The 17,956-nt window shown below is 30.9% G+C and overlaps 1 protein-coding gene across 1 annotated transcript in view; it reads right to left on the reverse strand.

The window, feature by feature from the left end:
• Positions 1 to 8,732, reverse strand: part of LOC119602282 (neuroendocrine convertase 2) — a 96,065-nt gene extending 87,333 nt beyond the window's left edge. Inside the window, exon 1 of the mRNA XM_037953714.1 lies at positions 7,622 to 8,732. Coding sequence (XP_037809642.1) covers positions 7,622 to 7,897 — 276 coding nt within the window. The 5' untranslated portion in view covers positions 7,898 to 8,732. The remainder of the gene's footprint in view (positions 1 to 7,621) is intronic.
• Between the last annotated feature and the right edge of the window lie 9,224 nt (positions 8,733 to 17,956).

Below are 17,956 nucleotides of genomic sequence, written 5' to 3' on the forward strand. Positions count from 1 at the left end.
ATATATTACAACAAAAGAGATTGTCTTAAAATAAATTGGGCAACAAAATTTGAAAAAAAAACAAATGTATACTTCTCTAAAGGATTGAATTGCGCTGAATCCGAATCTAGCATGTCTCTAGCACGTAAGGTTTTGAGAAATAACGAGGAAAACTTATATTGAAAAGTAAGTTCAAAGCTAATAAAACACTACTTCATTAGAATTTTAAGTCATTATTTTAACACGGTGATGACATTGGAGTCAAGTACGCTCGCTTACAAATAAGGAGTTACAAAGAAGTTGTTGAGTAATTTGTTTTGTTTTCTAATAATAAGAAGAGCCAGCGAGAATACGGACCAGGGATTTTGGTTTATTAATAAAACACTACTTCATTAGAATTTTAAGTCATTATTTTAACACGGTGATGACATTGGAGTCAAGTACGCTCGCTTACAAATAAGGAGTTACAAAGAAGTTGTTGAGTAATTTGTTTTGTTTTCTAATAATAAGAAGAGCCAGCGAGAATACGGACCAGGGATTTTGGTTTATTAGTCAAATGTTCTACTCACTGCACCACTGCTTAGCTATTTTATTGCGCGTCAAATAATGGTTTTCACATACAAAATTAATTTTGTTTTCTTTTTTGTAAAACAAAATTCTTAACACGCAATTAAATAAAATGTGCAAACAAAAAGACAAAGCCGAAAAAAAAGTACTTTCATATCAGATTAAAAAAAGTCATTAGTAAAGTACTTCTAAGTAATACAGACGGTAAGTAGTTGTCATTGAAAAGTATTTTGTCGAGTAAGTACAAGTCATTACCTGAATTTTGCTGTTGTTATTCCCACCATCAAAAAAGATTGATTTTGTCATTCCGTTTGTAACACACCGAAATATTGGTCATAGACCCACAAAAGTATATATATTCTGGGTCCTTATTAAATTCCAAGACGATCTAGCCATGTCTGTCTGTCTGTACGTCCCTCTGTCTGTCTGTCTGTTGAAACAAAAATAGAGTCCGAATGGAACAAGATAGAGGATTGAAATTTTCCACAAATATTCTCAATAGGTAAGGTTTGTTTGATATTGAAAATGGACAGTATCGACCGACGTTTTCGGATAGCCCCCATACAAGTGGACCCCCGAAAAACAGCTTTAATGGGCATATCTGATTCAAAAGTACGAGTATATAGTGAGGATCGGTCCATAATTAACCCTACTCCCTATATAAGGTGCTCTTCAAAAAATTACTTAAACGATCATTACTGGCTTAAAAATACCGAATACAGAAAAGCGATGAAATTCGACACACATATTTTTTATACGAGTTAAAATCTCTCTACCAAATGTATTGAGGGTCGGTCCATAAGAAAATTACTTTAACGATCTTTGCTGACTTAAAAATACGTGAACAGTTATGAAATTTTATATAAGAAACATTTATATGTAGGGCTTTTAAAACTTGTAATCAAACTACAGGTCGCAATTTTGGAGATAATTCAATGAAATTTGGCACATGATCTTTTATGGTACCGTAGATGAAGCCTGCTGAAAATGGTTTACATCGGTCCATTATTTCACCTAGCCCCCATACAACTGAACCTGCCGAATAGGGCTTTTAAGTTCATAATTATGTTTAATATACTCATATCTCGACAAAAAGCTGCAATAACCAAGTTGTATACAAGACTTGATGACCCCCACGAATTCCATAATAATAGGTTCTCATATGACCCTAGCCCCTATGAAAAGCCCCCATCAAAATTTCTCTTAAATGTCGTATGTATATCTAAGGCAAGGTACAATTCAACTTAAATGCTTTATAATGGCAACTAAATCACATTATATTTTTGTCAAAGGTGTAGGGTATTATATGGTCGGCCTCGCCCGATTTTTGTAAAATAAGAGTCTAGTATGGAGTGCACTCGAGTAATGGCTTTCGAAAAATTCTTTTAATTTATTATATTTGTATAGTTCAGTAATTTAACCGCATTTATTATTAAATTAATTAACTTTTTTAACATTTTAATAATACTTTAGATTTGTATTATTATTATCGAATTCATACATGTACATTAGGTTGTCTCTAGGTTTAGGTAAAAAGGGCAGCCCCTCAATCAAGCATGAGTGGCTCACATGGGTCCAGGTTGTCTCTAACCAAGTAGGAATACCTCTAATAGATGCGTAAAATAAGAATAATATTTTTAGAATAGCGCTTCAGTTTTCTACCAGCGATTGAAAATCTTCATCTCAGTACAATATTTAAAAAAATTCTGCACTTTTATTGGAAAAGGGTCTCAAAACATCCGTAATTTTGACGTGATTACAGGAAAAATAATTCAAAATTTTTATGGAGTACTTTTTTGGTCTACAAAATTATATTTAGAAAAAAAAATATTTCAAGATTTTCAATTGCTGGTAGGGAAATGAGGCCTTTTTTCAAATAAAATATTTTTTATTTTTTCTCGTATTTAGTACATTAATACGCATCATTTGTGAGATATTTCTGAGTAGTCCTCGGGATACCCTAATATACATATGTACGAAAAGCCCAGAACTACTTAACTATAATTGTTATTAGAAAAATATACATACATATTTGTAAAAACTCCAAACTATTTTACTATTTACAGAAATGGCATATTCGCATGCGATATGACTGGGTAACATGAACACAAAAAATATTATCGAAATGTTTTCATAAGTTTTTGTACGTTAAATATTTATTAGCGTTTTGTTATTTAAATGTGGTCTAAACGTTCCTGGTTCTCTCGATGTATTTAAAAGTGAGTCTGTAAATAAAAAAACAAGTAAGAATGTATAGCCGAACATGGCCGACGGTATAATAACATACAAATATAAATAAGAATTGTTCAAATACCCAGCAAAAACATGGTAATGACTTGTACTTAATCAACAACATACTTTTCAATAACTATAACTAAAATACTACGAACAAAATTTTTGCGAAAACTAATTATAGACGTAGTGGGCGTATTCTCGTAGACAATTTTTTCTCAAAAACAAATTTACTTAATAAACTGCCTATTTACAGGCGATCGTAGTAAGTACTTACCTAACTCCCTATTTGTAAGCGAGCGTGGTAAGTACTTGTCTCTAATGTCATCCACATGTTATAATAATGACTTAAATAAAAAAGCATTTTAACTTTTCAATGTAAGTTTTTGCTGGGTAAAGTAAATGATGCTAAATTTTTATAGATTATGAATAAAAATATTAATATAAAATTTCAAGAAATTCATTCATAAAAAAAATTATTAAATTAAATTTTAATTAAAAGAATTTGTATCCTACGTTCTGATTATTTAAATCAAATATTATGTATGTATACAATTCCAAGAACTTTTTATAGGCTGAAAAGTGGAAAAATTTCTTGAAATTTTATAGTTCATATAACATCATCTTTATTAACCATCTTCAAATTGTACACAAATATCGTAAAAATTTTCGCCAACATTGGCGGCAGCCTTGAGACAGTCAGTCAATAAGTCAGACAGTCAGTAAAGAAGTAAATAAGTAAAAGTACCGATTTGTTGTCATATCCACTCATCTATTCATTCATTAATTATTCCAACCAATTTCCTTGTGTATCTACAGCAAAATTTAGCAATTAAAACAGAGTGTCGTGTGTGTTGTGAAAATGTAACAAAATAACTATTTTTAAATATTCTATACAGATGAGAAAATCGATAATATATATACATTTGTATATAAGTATACTTTTGTATTCCATTTTTTTCACTTCCAATGTATAGAAACAACCCGACACCTGTTGATGATTTAACAAAATCCAAAAATAATAATAACAAAAATTAAAAGAAACAGGAAGAAAAACAGCAACAAAAGCCAAAAAATATACCAAGAAATTTTACAAAGAGTCAATGTATCCTTTTTGGTTGTTATTTTTCTTAAATGTCTAATATTGGTTGCCAATTTATATATTTTTATATTATAAGATACGTACATATGTATGTATGTACTCTTTGTAATGCAGACAGGATGTTAATTTAAAAGAAATTCACTTGTTAGGTTCATATTAAAATACATATGGACATATGAATCTATTCGCATAACTAATTCTGTTAATAGCGTAGGTGAAATCATTAGGTTGCGACATGTAACTCAAAACGCAGGGTAGGTGAATGCGTGTGTTTGAAGTGATAAAATAAGTGAAAGCGTTTTTATTTTATTCATCCAGTTTGAAATTGTTTTTTATTTATTATTTATACCCTTGACTATGATTTTCTTTTGTATTCATATAACACGAATACCACCCATTGTTGTTTAATATAAAACACAACGAAATTTATATATTAATACAAATAAATATTTTCTTCCTGTCGACTTGTGATAAGAAAAAAAATAAAAACTAAATTAAATACAATATGGCTGAAAAGAATGATTTTTTGTAATTAATAGAGTAAAAAGAAAATACATATTCAAAATTAAAAGGAAAACTTAAATTTTACGGAATTCACTAAATTCCTTTTTTATGTATTTATAAGTAGACAATATCGTTCGTAAATAAATAGTTTACGAGATATATATAACATTCAAATCTTATTACATCGATCTAGCCAGTCTTTCAGTCTATATGTCAACTAAGCTGTTCTATCGATTAAGCGTTGTTCAGTTGATCGAATTGACAAATTTCATATAACAAATAAATCGAGAATTTCTTTCAAAAATAACTTTTTACAACACAAATTATTAAGTATACAAAAATTCAAGTTTTAGATAATAATCCAGACAAATTTTAACTTAATGAAGCTTATTTCTCTTATTTCTAAATATTTTGTACACTTTATGAAAACTGAAGGAAATGCCCCTCGTTTGAGATATGTCACAATGAAGTGCCCGAAATGGAATACTTATAGGAGGACAACAAAAACTATTAGACATAATGTCTAATAGTTACAAGGCACACTCATAATACCATATTTAGTCGTCTAGATCAGGGGTCGGCAAACTACGGCTCGGAAGCCACATGAGGCTCTTTCGATGTGAAGTTGCTGCTCTTAAGTTTCATACACACATTTTAATTATTTGATAAAAAAATTGTACATATGTATGTACTACACCGGGGGCATGTTACCTTGATGAAAGATCCCATCTTGGTGTGATTGCAATCCCGGGAAAATATGTGCTATCAGTACCTCTAGTCTGCCGGGACTATAAGCTGGTGATAATCAAATGTATCCTCGACCTTTCCTTGCCACCTAATGATCTTCTTTGAAGTTTCTCTCTCATATATAATATATATATAATATATATATATGGTTTAAACCCAAATTCGCGGGGAGAGAATGTTGGTTTAAGGTCTGATATATCCTATGCCATATATGTGTGGATTTTCTTTCCGATACTGTTGCCATCTCAACATATGTCACTGGGTGATGTGACAGAACAGCTTATGCTGGATTCCTCAACCCGTTGAGTATCTCTTACTCTTCGCGTAGTAGGGCGCCAGTATAGGTTGGGGTAGTTGTCTGTCATTTCGTAGATCGTTCTTTATGATCTGAGAATGGAACTGATGTAAGTTGGTGAACGATCGGGAAATATTCCTCTGCCCGAGAGGAGACTAGTACAGATTTAGTAGACCTTTTACTTCACAGAAGTTCTCGGTGCTGTTGCCATCTCAACAGGATGCATATTGTTTCATGCTACGCGATGGTTGAGACCTACGTACCACTCAACTTGTCGTGGCAATTATTAGGTTCGAATTAACTTCGGAAATTCCTACATTCTTTGTCACATTATCTGACATACAGAGGGATCCTGATTTATTGGCTGGGTATTTCGGACTACAAGTACGTCTCTAGGTGATGTTGCCGAATCAACAGGGCCATCTGAGTAGTGTAGCGGGCTTTAAAAGTTTAAGGAATGCAGTGGAATGGGTCATTAGTTTACGGGGACAGCATTTCAAATAATGCAATCTTCCTTGACATCAAAAGGGTGGTCACCTTCAGGTATACCGGAAGATTGATTTCTCCCCTTCTATTGATTTTGACAGGTATACCGGAAGATTGATTTCCCCCCTTCTATTGACTTTAGACCAGTGATTGCTTTTTCCAAGCAAGAGATTAGATAGCTCGAGTATATCAGCAAAGTGCTGGACCGACACAGCCATGTACAAAAAATGCCACATGAGTTCTTCCTAGAAGGATTCAGGGGCGCGTGGTGGACCGTGAAATAGGTCGTCAAGGCAGGTGTTCACGTTAAGCACTTGGACATCTTGTCGCGATTAAAAATTTAATATTTTATCGAATAAAAAACTATAATATTAGATTTCATAAGACTAATGTATTTTTGCCGTTTTCAAACTATACAAACGATTTTTTTCAAAATTGTAAAACAAGCATTAAAATTTTATAAATAAAATTAGAAATAGTTTTGAAAAAAAAAATAAGCCACAAAACATTAAAATATACACTAGAAGATTAAAATATGCTCTAAAAACCAGAAAATAAGCTTTAAATATGCTGCTAAAGTCAAATCATGCAAAATTATGCTCTTATGGGTAAAATATGCTCAAATTTGCGCTAACAAATCGACGCCAAAATTCTTAAATTGGTCTCAAACGTGTTAAAATCTTATCCATGAGTCCATACGACGACATGCATTTGCATATTTTGGTTTCCCTGTTAATAACAAATTATCTAACATATGTTTGCATATTTCATCATATAAAAATAACATTAAAAACTAGGAATAAATATGGTAATTTATTTATTTATTTTCCGAAAACTTTTAATTTAATTTTAGAAATTTCAAGAATAAATCCCAAAAAATATTATATTAAATTTGCATATTAGAGGCTCCTTAGAGTTAAATATTAAAAATTATATGTGAATATAAAATTCTCAAAAATAATAAACAAGACTTTTGGCTGCAGTCAAATATCGTATATTCAACGCCAACGTTATAATAAATTTCAAAGGCATGTTAAAACTAAAAAAATAAAAATGAAAAGACAAAGATAATGATAAAGGGGTTGTTCAAAGTGTTAATAAATATTGGGGAATGTACAATAAACTTTTTCTTTATCAATATTTTTATGTGTACATAAGTAATATTTAGTACAAGGGGCGGGAAAAATGTCAATAATAATTTAAACGATTTAAAGTTACTGGTCTATAAATATCAAAGAATAAAAAAAGAAAATATTGCATACTTTAAGGATTTCATTACACTTGAATGCATACGAAAACGTTCGCCCGAGTTTGTTGATTTAACTAAATTTGGCAATTAATTTAGTTCCTTATGATTTTTGTGGTATAGTTAGTTGGATAGATACAAGTTTTTATGTGAATTCCTCCAAATATTTTATTTTTTGTGGTAGGTTTTTTTTCGTTTTTATCCTAACGTTATAAACGTGAGAACAGCCAAAAGCAACAATAACAAAATTTCATTGATTTTTCCCACTCACTCACTCATTGACAGTGTGAGTATTACTTTTTGTGTGCTAAACATACGGGCATAAACTTCAGGCTGTAATATTGATTTTTTTGTTGAATATTTTTAAGAGACATGTTATTTGCTTGTTTTATTTTTATAGAATGTTTGACAAAGAAGATTGTGGAAAAAGTAAACAACAAGAAATATTTAATAAACTACTTACTGCTCCTAGATTTTCAAAGCCGTATTTATTGGCCACATTGTGAGCAAAGTCATTGTCAACACTGCGACGGAAACGAACTAGAAATGAACTCGTAAAGACGTCATTTCCTCCAGCCACTGGACGAGAATGGGCTCTGCCACCACCACCTTCTGACGACGCTGCCGCTGCTGCAGTTGCCGTGTCAGTCTTAACATCCTCCGACCAGACTCCAACAATGCCAAAAGTGCATAAAAACAGCAGGCCCGTTATTGGGTAAACGCATGCTGTCAAAATCATTGCACGCGTTTGGGATTTCTTTTATTGTTAAATGTATTTCTCTGTTTCCCAACGTTTCTATTTTATATTTCACTTAAATTGTTTAATATTTTTACACTTAATTTTAACAATTTTATTTTCTATGTTATTTTTCCGTTTGCACTCTTCCTCTCTTTGTGTGTTACTTTATCGATACTTTTAGTTCAGTTTTAATTGATGTAATATTTTTATGAGTTTTATTACTTTACGATTACTGTGGGCTTTTTTATTGTTATTATTGATAATAAAAACATGAAAAATTGCGATAAAAATAAGTGAAATCACAATTTAATGAGTTTGTTTTTCCTGTTTGTTACTAATGTTCTCCTAAAAGTATGCAACACTGGTCATATTTCTATTTGTGTTATCTTTTAGCAAAATAACTGTAAATGACAGGAATTTTATTTTGACACTTGCCAAAAAAAATGTATTAAAAGAGAATACTTTTTTTTTCTTTCTCTTTTCCTTTTACACTTCTTATATATACGGTATTATACACTTACACACACGCACTGCTAATGACAATATGAACAAAGGAAGGAAGATTTTTTTACTTTCGTTTTAATTTGCCTAAAACTATTCTACACTTTAATTAATAACTTTTTCTATTAATTTTCGTTCGAGATTTTATGTATGTGTTTTTAAGTCGATTTTTGTGAATTTTCAAATTCACTTTTTTTGTTAAATATTTATTGTTTTTCTTTTTTATTCGGTTCGTTTGTGTTTTGTTCTGCTTTTAAGTTGTATTTAATATGTATTTCTGTATTTATTTTTTCCGTCAACGACAACTTTACTGCTATGCTTACCGAACAAAACTGTCATTATTGTCTTCATCGTGCGCCATTATGAATATTCGTACTTTGCAGAGCTCCACAAAGCTTTTATCGCTGCACATAAAAGCTTTACCTTTTGGGCTTACATTCTATGTGACTTCCATTTCCACTTGTTAATCCTGTTGAAGGGGTTGCCATGTTAGGCATTAAATGTAGAACATATAATCGGATTTTACTCAAAATGTAGAAAGGGAACTTTTTCAGTCTGAGCCGTGATAATTTTATATTAAACTCTTATGTACTTAGAAGTATAATTGTATCAGCTAATATATGGTAGAGTAAAACTTTTATAAAATAAATATTTGTATCTGTTTATTGAAATTGGATTATCAATACAAGGTATCTCGGGTACTTAGTGTTGTTATTTTTACAAAAACATTAAAAAAATCTTCCGGCCAAAATTAGATAACCTTTATAGATTTTGCTACTTTAAACCAGAAAAAATAGCCCATAAGTATCGAAAAAAACTAAATTTTTACACATTATTTTTATTGTATTTAGTACATGGTCCACGACACACCTTAATGTAAATAGAATCAGACAAACATATTGCAAAAAAATGACTTTTTTAAAATGGCGCATCTGGTCAAAATAGTTTTAATATTCCTTTAAAAGTAATTAAATTTTAAATATTCCATTATTTAAAGCCATAATAAAAATAATGTTTCTTAAAACAAACACATATTGTGTTATTTTATCAATCAATTTTGTAGCTTTTATTTTAATGTAAACTTTGTAACATTTTTAAATACTTCTTTACAGCTAAAAATTGCACTTTTACTGTCTGTTTTAACAGTTCAAAAGCATTATTTTATAAAATAAAATTAAATGTAGAAATTTTAATTAGTTCCACAGTAAACTTTAATCTGTGAAAATAGACGTTTTTATATTTTTATAACCACCATCAAAAAAGATGGGGGCATATTGATTTTGTCATTCCGTTTGTAACACATCGAAATATTGGTCGTAGACCCACAAAAGTATATACAATATTGTTCGAAACCTAAGCAATTTTTTTGTCATTGTATACAAAGTGCTATATTTTCTATTTTAATTGATTTATTCAAAATTATATAATTGATTTGTATAATATTATATGTCTATATTATAATAACAACAAAAGTTTAATTCTATTTCGCTCTGAGTTAGAAGAATATAGTAACTGAATTAACTACATAAATAGATGTTCCAAACTTAAGCAACTTTTTGATCTTCTTATGAAAATCTTTAGTTCTTATGAGTTCCAAACAACCTTATAGAATATGTTAGTTACTAGTTTTGTTCGTAATGAATTCCAATCGAATTTTAAGCCATTCGCCAAATGCTATGTTTTCTAAAACGCCGAGTTCCGACCCAGCGCTTCAAAACCCCGAACTGCATCTCTAAGGGAATTGAGTCAGGAGATTTTAATGGGCAATCAAAGAATTTGAGTCCAATTACCCAACAACTACTTTAAATCAAATTTATCAAACTATTATTTGACGCACAATAAAACTGCTAAGCAGTGGTGTAGTAAGTGGAACATTCAACTGGCAGTCGGAAGGTTCTGAGTTCTAACCCAGTCTGTGTCGACTTTTCATACCCACCATCAAAAAAGATGGGGGGTATATTGATTGGTCATAGACCCACAAAAGTCCTTATTAAATTCTAGGACGATCTAGCCATGTCCGTCCGTCTGTCTGTCTGTAGATAGAGTCCGAACGGAAAGAGCTAGAGGATTGAAATTTTTCACAAATATTCTCTATAGGTAAGGTTTGTTTGATATTGAAAATGGGCAATATCGGTCCACGTTTTCGGATAGCCCCCATACAAGTGGACCCCCGAAAAACAGCTTTAAGGGACATATCTGTTTTAAAAATACGAGTATAGCGATGAAATTCGACGTAAATAAGTTTCATATATTGCAAAATCTCCCTACCAAATTTCATGAGGATCGGTCCCTAATTGACCCTACCCCCCATATAAGGTCCCCTTCAAAAAATTACTTAAACGATTATTACTGGCTTAAAAAAAGTAAAGCGATGAAATTCGACCCAAGTAAGTTGTGGATCGGTTCATAATTAACCTTACGCCCTTTATATCCCCTTTGGATAATTAAGTTAATGCTCATTACTGCCTTAAATGTACGAGTATAGAGATGAAATTCGACATAAGTAAGTTTCTTAAGAGACAGAACCTCTCTACGACTTTTATGAGAATCTGCATATGATTCACTCCTATATAAGCTCTCCTTCACAAAATGGCTTTAAAGCTCATTACTGGCTAAAAAATACCAGAAAAGGAATGAAATTCGACACACATATCTTACATAGGAGTTGAAATCTCTCTACCAAATGTATTGAGGATCGGTCCATAAGAAAATTACTTTAACGGTCATTGCTGATTTAAAAATACGTGAACAGTTATGAAATTTGATTTAAGAAACATTTACTGGAACGTAAATCTTCCTACCGAATTTCATGCGGAATGTATCGGTAAGAGATAATCAATGTAAAGATGTTTTATATAAACCAAAATTGGTCTAAAAAATTTATGAAAAACGGTCAATAATTAACTCTATTTCTCATATAAGGTCCTCTTCAGTTAACTCTCACTTGTTTTATTTTTATACCCACCATCAAAAAAGATGGGGGGTATATTGATTTTGTCATTCCGTTTGTAACACATCGAAATATTGCTCATAGACCCATAAAAGTATATATATTCCGAGTCCTTATTAAATTCTAAGACGATCTAGCCATGTCCGTCCGTCTGTCCGTCTGTCCGTCCGTCCGTCCGTCCGTCTGTCCGTCTGTCTGTTGAAATCACGATAGGGACCACACGAGAGGAGCTAGGCAGTTTAAATTTTGCATAAATATTCTCTATTGTTAAGGTTTGTTTGGTATTGAAAATGGGCAATATCGGTCCACTTTTTCGGATAGCCCCCATACAAGTGGACCTCCAAAAAACAGCTTCAACGGGCATAACTGCTTCAGAAGTACAAGTATAGCGATGAAATTCGACATAAATAAGTTCCATATGAGCCAAAATCTTTCTACCAAATTTTTTCAGGATCGGCCCATAAATGACCCTACCCCCCATATAAGGTCCCCTTCTGAAAATGACTTTAACACTCATTACTGGCCACAAAATGCAAGTATAGCGATGAAATTCGACATAAATAAGTTTCATGTGAGCCAAAATCTTTTTACCAAATTTTTTGAGGATCGGTCCATAATTGACCCTACCCCTCATATAAGGTCCCCTTTAGAAAATTACTTTAACACTCATTACTGGTCCAAAAATGCGAGTATAGCGATGAAATTCGGTATAAATAAGTTTCTTACGAACCGAAATCGCTCTACGAATTTTTTTTTAAGATCGGCAAATAAATGACCCTACCCCCCATATAAGGTCCCCTTCTGAAAATGACTTTAACGCTCATTATTGGCTAAAAAATACGAATATAGCAATAAAATTTTACACAATTAAGTTCCTCGCGAGCCAAAATCTTTTTAATAACTTTAATATGGATAGGTCCATAATTGGCCCTTCTCCCCCTATTAGGTCCACTTCAGAAAATAGCTTTAACGCTCATTACTGTCTTAAAAATAAGAGTAAAGCGATGAAATGCTACACACGTAAGTTTCTTACGAGCCAAAATCTCGGTACCAATTTTTTTTTTGGATCGGCCCATAAATGACCCTTCCCCCATATAAGGCCCCCTCTGCAAATAACTATACTGCTCATTACTGGCTTAAAAATATTAATGTAGTGACGAAAATTGACGCACATAAGTTTAATACGTGCCAAAATCTCTCCACTAAATTTAGGGAGGATCGGTCCATAATTTACCCTACCGCCCATACAAGGTTCCCTTTAGAAAATTTCTTAAACGATCATTACTGGCTTAAAAATATGAGTTATAAATACGGTTATGAAATTCGCTCCGAATTTCATGCGGAATGTGTCGGTAATTCACCCTACCCCCCCATATAAGCCACTTTATAAAATTACATGAACGCTAATTGCCGGTATAAAAATGCGAGAACAGCGAATGTAAACAAGTTTTATATGAACCAAAATCAGTCTACAAAAAGTTATGAGGATAGGTCAACAATTGACCATACACCACATATGAGATCCTCTTTAGAAAATTTGATGAAGAAAACTCTGATATTTACAAGTACAGTACAAAATATTAAAAATTAATATTTTGTTAGTTCAAAAGAGCTCGGTCCATAATTGTCTTAAGCTATATTCCAAACAACACCCTGATGTTTATATGGGAGCATTCCTTTTACGGCATACGGTTTGATGGTGGGTATATGAGATTCGGCACAGCCGAATATAACACTCTTACTTGTTTAATTTAAGTTTATTTAAATTTTTAAGAAATATTTAAAGGTTTTTAAAAACTAATATTTTAGATTATAATTTGTATTAAAATCGTTTCAATTATATACATAGAGCTGTAATGGTTTCCTAGATATACGTTTTTGGTATTTACTTCATATGGGAGATTCCACGCCAACTATTGCAAGTCCGCTATTTTTCCCCATATGTACACATGAATGTCAAAGTTCTAAGTGCAAAATTTGAGGTTACTAATTCTAATAGTTATTAATAGTATTTAATAGTATTTAATTCATATGGGAGGTGCCACGCCCTCTATTGTTAGTCTGCCAATTTAGCACCCAAATGTTAACATGGATGTCAAAGTTCTTCGTGGAAAATTTGGGTATTCTAGTTCCAATGGGTTCCCAGATATAAGAATTTTTGTCTTTAAAACTATTTTATTTTCTCAGATATACTGATTTAATATTTAACTCTAGCTATTACAGTTTCTGAGATATGCTTATTTTTATATATATTTCGTATGTGGACGTGACATCTCGCCTACTTGAAATTTCGAAATAAAAAGCCTGTACTTCCTTCCAGACATATAGGAAGATTCTTATACACAAATTTATATCAGATATAGCTTTTTTTCTACGATTTTTTTGCGACCTTCAGATAGAGAGTTTTTCATAGAAATACACATTTTTTATTTGATTTAATAATATTAATAAATATTATATTTTATGCAATTTAATGAAATAATAGAAACCAAATTGTTGAAAAAGCAACAGACTATAAGGTTTTGGTCCAAAATCAATGTTATTATGGTTAAACACGGCAATAAAATTAATCAAATTAGAATCATAATGAGCGATATCTCGAAAATTGTTAAACCGGAAGGTTTATATATTGCCATCAAAATCTTATTTTCATGAAAATGACGGATAGAGACTATTGAATATAGTCCCTCGATATATAGATATGTATATAGAAATTTTGGCGATTTTATTTAGATAATGTGTAAAGTTTGAGACGGCATAACATTAAAAAAAAAAGAAAAGTAATTTTATACTTGGCGCGAGTTTTATTTTTTTAAGTACAATAAATACGTACTCTTGTACTCTTGAGCCCACAACTCCCAGTGAGACACAATTTGGTCTCTGGAGTGATGTACGTACAATTACAACAGTTAAATAAGGATAAGAGACGGATGGGTAGAAAGATTGGGTTAACAGGATAATAAAATGAAAGCGCGTGTCTACAGTCTTTAAACTTGTGGTAGGTGTCTTTGTTTACACACACACACTGGCATCCATATACATTTGTTGTTTCAGGTTTGTGTTCTTATCCTTTTTGTTGTTTATCAACAACAACTTTCTCTCTTGGTATTTGAGATTAGGACCAACAATCCCTTCAAACATTTAGAAGACAAAACCATTGCGAATCATCCCAGACGCCACGTCAGAAACACTTCTGGACGATTGTCAGACGAGAACGCACATTTTACAAAAACAAAATACATTGATTTCGAATTTTCATCTTCTAGAAATATACTTTTAAGTTACTTCCGGATGATAGTTAGAAGAGTGCATCCATTTTGCTTAAACAAAAAACCATGACTGTTGAATTTTTTTTATCTGGAAGTATATGTTTTAGTGACTTCTGTATGAGAGTTGGGTGAGAACACACATTTTACAATAACAAAATACATTGTTTCCTAATTTGTATCTTCTTGATTTGTATGTTTATGTCACTTCTGGGAGACAGTTTGAAGAGTGTTCACATTAATGTTGTATTTTATTCATCTGGAAGCGTGGATTGTAGTCACTTCTAGACGATTGTCAGACGAGAGCGCACATTTTACAAAAACAAAATACATTGATTTCTAATTTTCGCCGTCTGGAAGTATACTTTTAGGTTACTTCCGGATGATAGTAAGAAGAGTACAAAAACAAAAAAATATAAATACTCCATTTTTAGCCAGAACGCGAAAAAAATAAAAATAAATAATGCAGAAATTTTGCTAAGTTCAGTGATGTTTTGTGTTTTGTCCAGTCATGTTCAGTTTTAATTATTCATTGTAAAACTTAAATGAGTTATTGAATAATATTCATAATATTCATAGAAAAATAGTGTAATTAATATATTGTGAATCTTAAGTAATAAAAAACAATATGATAGTGTTATGTTAAAAGTCAACTGTTAATAAACATTTAAGAAGGTTTTGTTAATTGGTGAAGTTTATTAAATATATACCAAAAAGTAATTATCTTCAAGGATTATATAAATAAAATTAAAAAGTAAGTTGTCATATTTTACATTAAAATACTATTTTAGGAATAAGTTAACAACTCTAAACGGCTTCCATTTCCATAATTTTTAAACGAAGTTCTAATATGTTTAACCTATTTAGATTTATTTGAGTTAAATCTTAACTTTCAATATTTTTTAAACTATTTGCGCGTTTAGGTCCTCTTTCTAGATTACGTATGATCACTTTGAGCTAAAATTTTATTTGTATTTCATTATCGTAACAAAAAAAAAAAATAAAATACATTAAAATTTTACTTAAGTATTTAAAGGCTAGCTGGAATCATTATATTCAAATTAATACTACTGTTTTATACATACATAAATTATTTTTTGACTTGGGTCACTCGACACGAAATTGCCTATATAAGATATTTAATATTAAAATCAGATATTTTTAAAACCACCTTTTTTAAATAAATACAATTCTATTAATTTTCATATAGCTTTGGATTTAATTATTTTAATTATAGGTACTTTTTAGTTATTAACACCAGGTCTTTCTATGACCTTTATATGATACTAATATTATTAATATTGAACATGCCATTCCCAATATATTGAACCTAAGTAGACAGTTTTTGAACGTGTATAACTCCTTAATTAGAAGAAAGCAAACAAAAAATAGTATTGCAGTATTAGTGTCAAAAGCAATATCCTGTTTAGGGTCGTTAAGGTGTTTCTATCGTTAGTGATTGTAAATAATTTTAAAAATGATCCATGACTTAGTAATTTCAGATCTTTATAGACGGTTTAGTTCCAAGTTATTTAAAAAATGTTCACGAAAGGTAATGTTTTTATTGATTCAAAACAATAAATAAATTAATTAATTAATTTTTAATTATTTTATTTTTTTTAGAAAGCAGTAGCTAATATTGTACCCCCTATTAAAATACTTCTAACTGAATTAAAATATAAAAAAGGGATCTGGTAAGTTATATATGTCTTATTTCATCACGCGGTTCCATTAAAAATGTCGATTATTTGCAGAAAATGTAAAAAATGGATCTGACCGTTTAAACTTTGGTGGGAAATGTATTGATCATAAGAGAATCCTATTTTTATTGCTTCCTAAAGTGTAACAGGTAATTTCAACAAATACAAAAGTACTTATGTACATATATTCAATATTAATTATAACATTATTTTTGTTTATTTCATTGAAGGATTAATGTGTTCCAAAATATAACTCTTACAATTTGATGGATTGATCATAAAATTTATGAAGAACTACAAAAATATTTTAGAGTCCAACGTTTTACAATTCCTGAAAATTATCTTATTATAAGGTAATAATTCTAAATTTTTGATACATATGTACATTAGACCGGCTCACTCTGTATGGAAAGCAAAAACGTATTTTTGTTACCCCTCTCAAAATTCCCAAAATATTTTAAGTCTAGCGATGACCGTTCGTGAGCTGGACCAAATCAATAAAAGATATTTTGGAATTATTTTTTTTTAATTTTTGTTTGTTTTGCAACAAAATATCCAATACGGGGTATCGTTTTAAAGGTATTTTAAAGCCGCGTCCTATGATGTATTAATCATAAATAACCGTCTGTTTATAATTGTCATATTCCAAAATATTTAAAATGTTAGGTTTTTCACTAAGAAAAAATAAAATGTATGTACAATTTTGCGCACCACTAGACTTCAAAAAACCTTTCAAATGATACCACATACTGTATATATTGATTAAGAACTGCTGTATAATTTAAAACAAAATAACTAAAAAGGGACTTTTTTGTAACCGGTTCAGCTCACGAACGGCCATCGATAGAAATATTTTGGGAACCATTATAAAACATAACAAAGATTTTTTGAAGCTGGGTAAAATATTGAATTTAACATGAAGAATCATCATATTACATAACAGCGAATATTTTGAGGGGGGTAACTCAAGCACCATTTTTTGTGAGCCCGTCTAATGTACATATATTACTTTTTTTAGATTAGTTGTTAAATCAATTATTTTTTCTACTATTTTAATTTCAATTATTTCAATAAAAACTATAAAATTTCATTTTATTTAGATTTATTTTTATAGATTTTATTTTGGTGAGTATACAAATAGAAGAAGAGAAAACTCATTTTCTAGAAGACGAGAATACTCATCCTCTAGAAGACGAGAATACTCATCTTCTAGAAGAAGAGAAAACTCATCTACTAGAAGATAAGATAGGAACACTTCTAGATGATACTAGGTAGTCACTTCAAGAAGTGACTTCCTAGTCACATCTAGAAGAGTCTTTGGCAATACCTTACTTCCAAGAGTCATCTAGAAGTTTCTTCTGCGGGTCTTCCAGAAGTATCTTCCACGTTACTCTTAGACGTTCCCCAGCTCGGCATCAGTTCTTCCCGACTGGTGACAAGAATTCTTATACTTCCGCAACATCGCTGGCGAGCTTTTAACACGTTTGGAAGTTTCATACGGGTAACTTCCGCAATAGAAAATGTTTGTAGGGATATGTTTTTTCCGAATACGTATGTATGTGAATATGTGTCTATTTGCGAATATTTTTGTATGAGTAATGGACGAATAAATGGTGGTTGGTTTTTTGTTTTTGCATATTTT

The sequence above is a fragment of the Lucilia sericata genome, unplaced genomic scaffold (assembly GCF_015586225.1).
Source record: "Lucilia sericata isolate MDLA Ls3-8-SP2 unplaced genomic scaffold, ASM1558622v1 Contig000218F_arrow, whole genome shotgun sequence".
NCBI lineage: Eukaryota > Metazoa > Arthropoda > Insecta > Diptera > Calliphoridae > Lucilia > Lucilia sericata.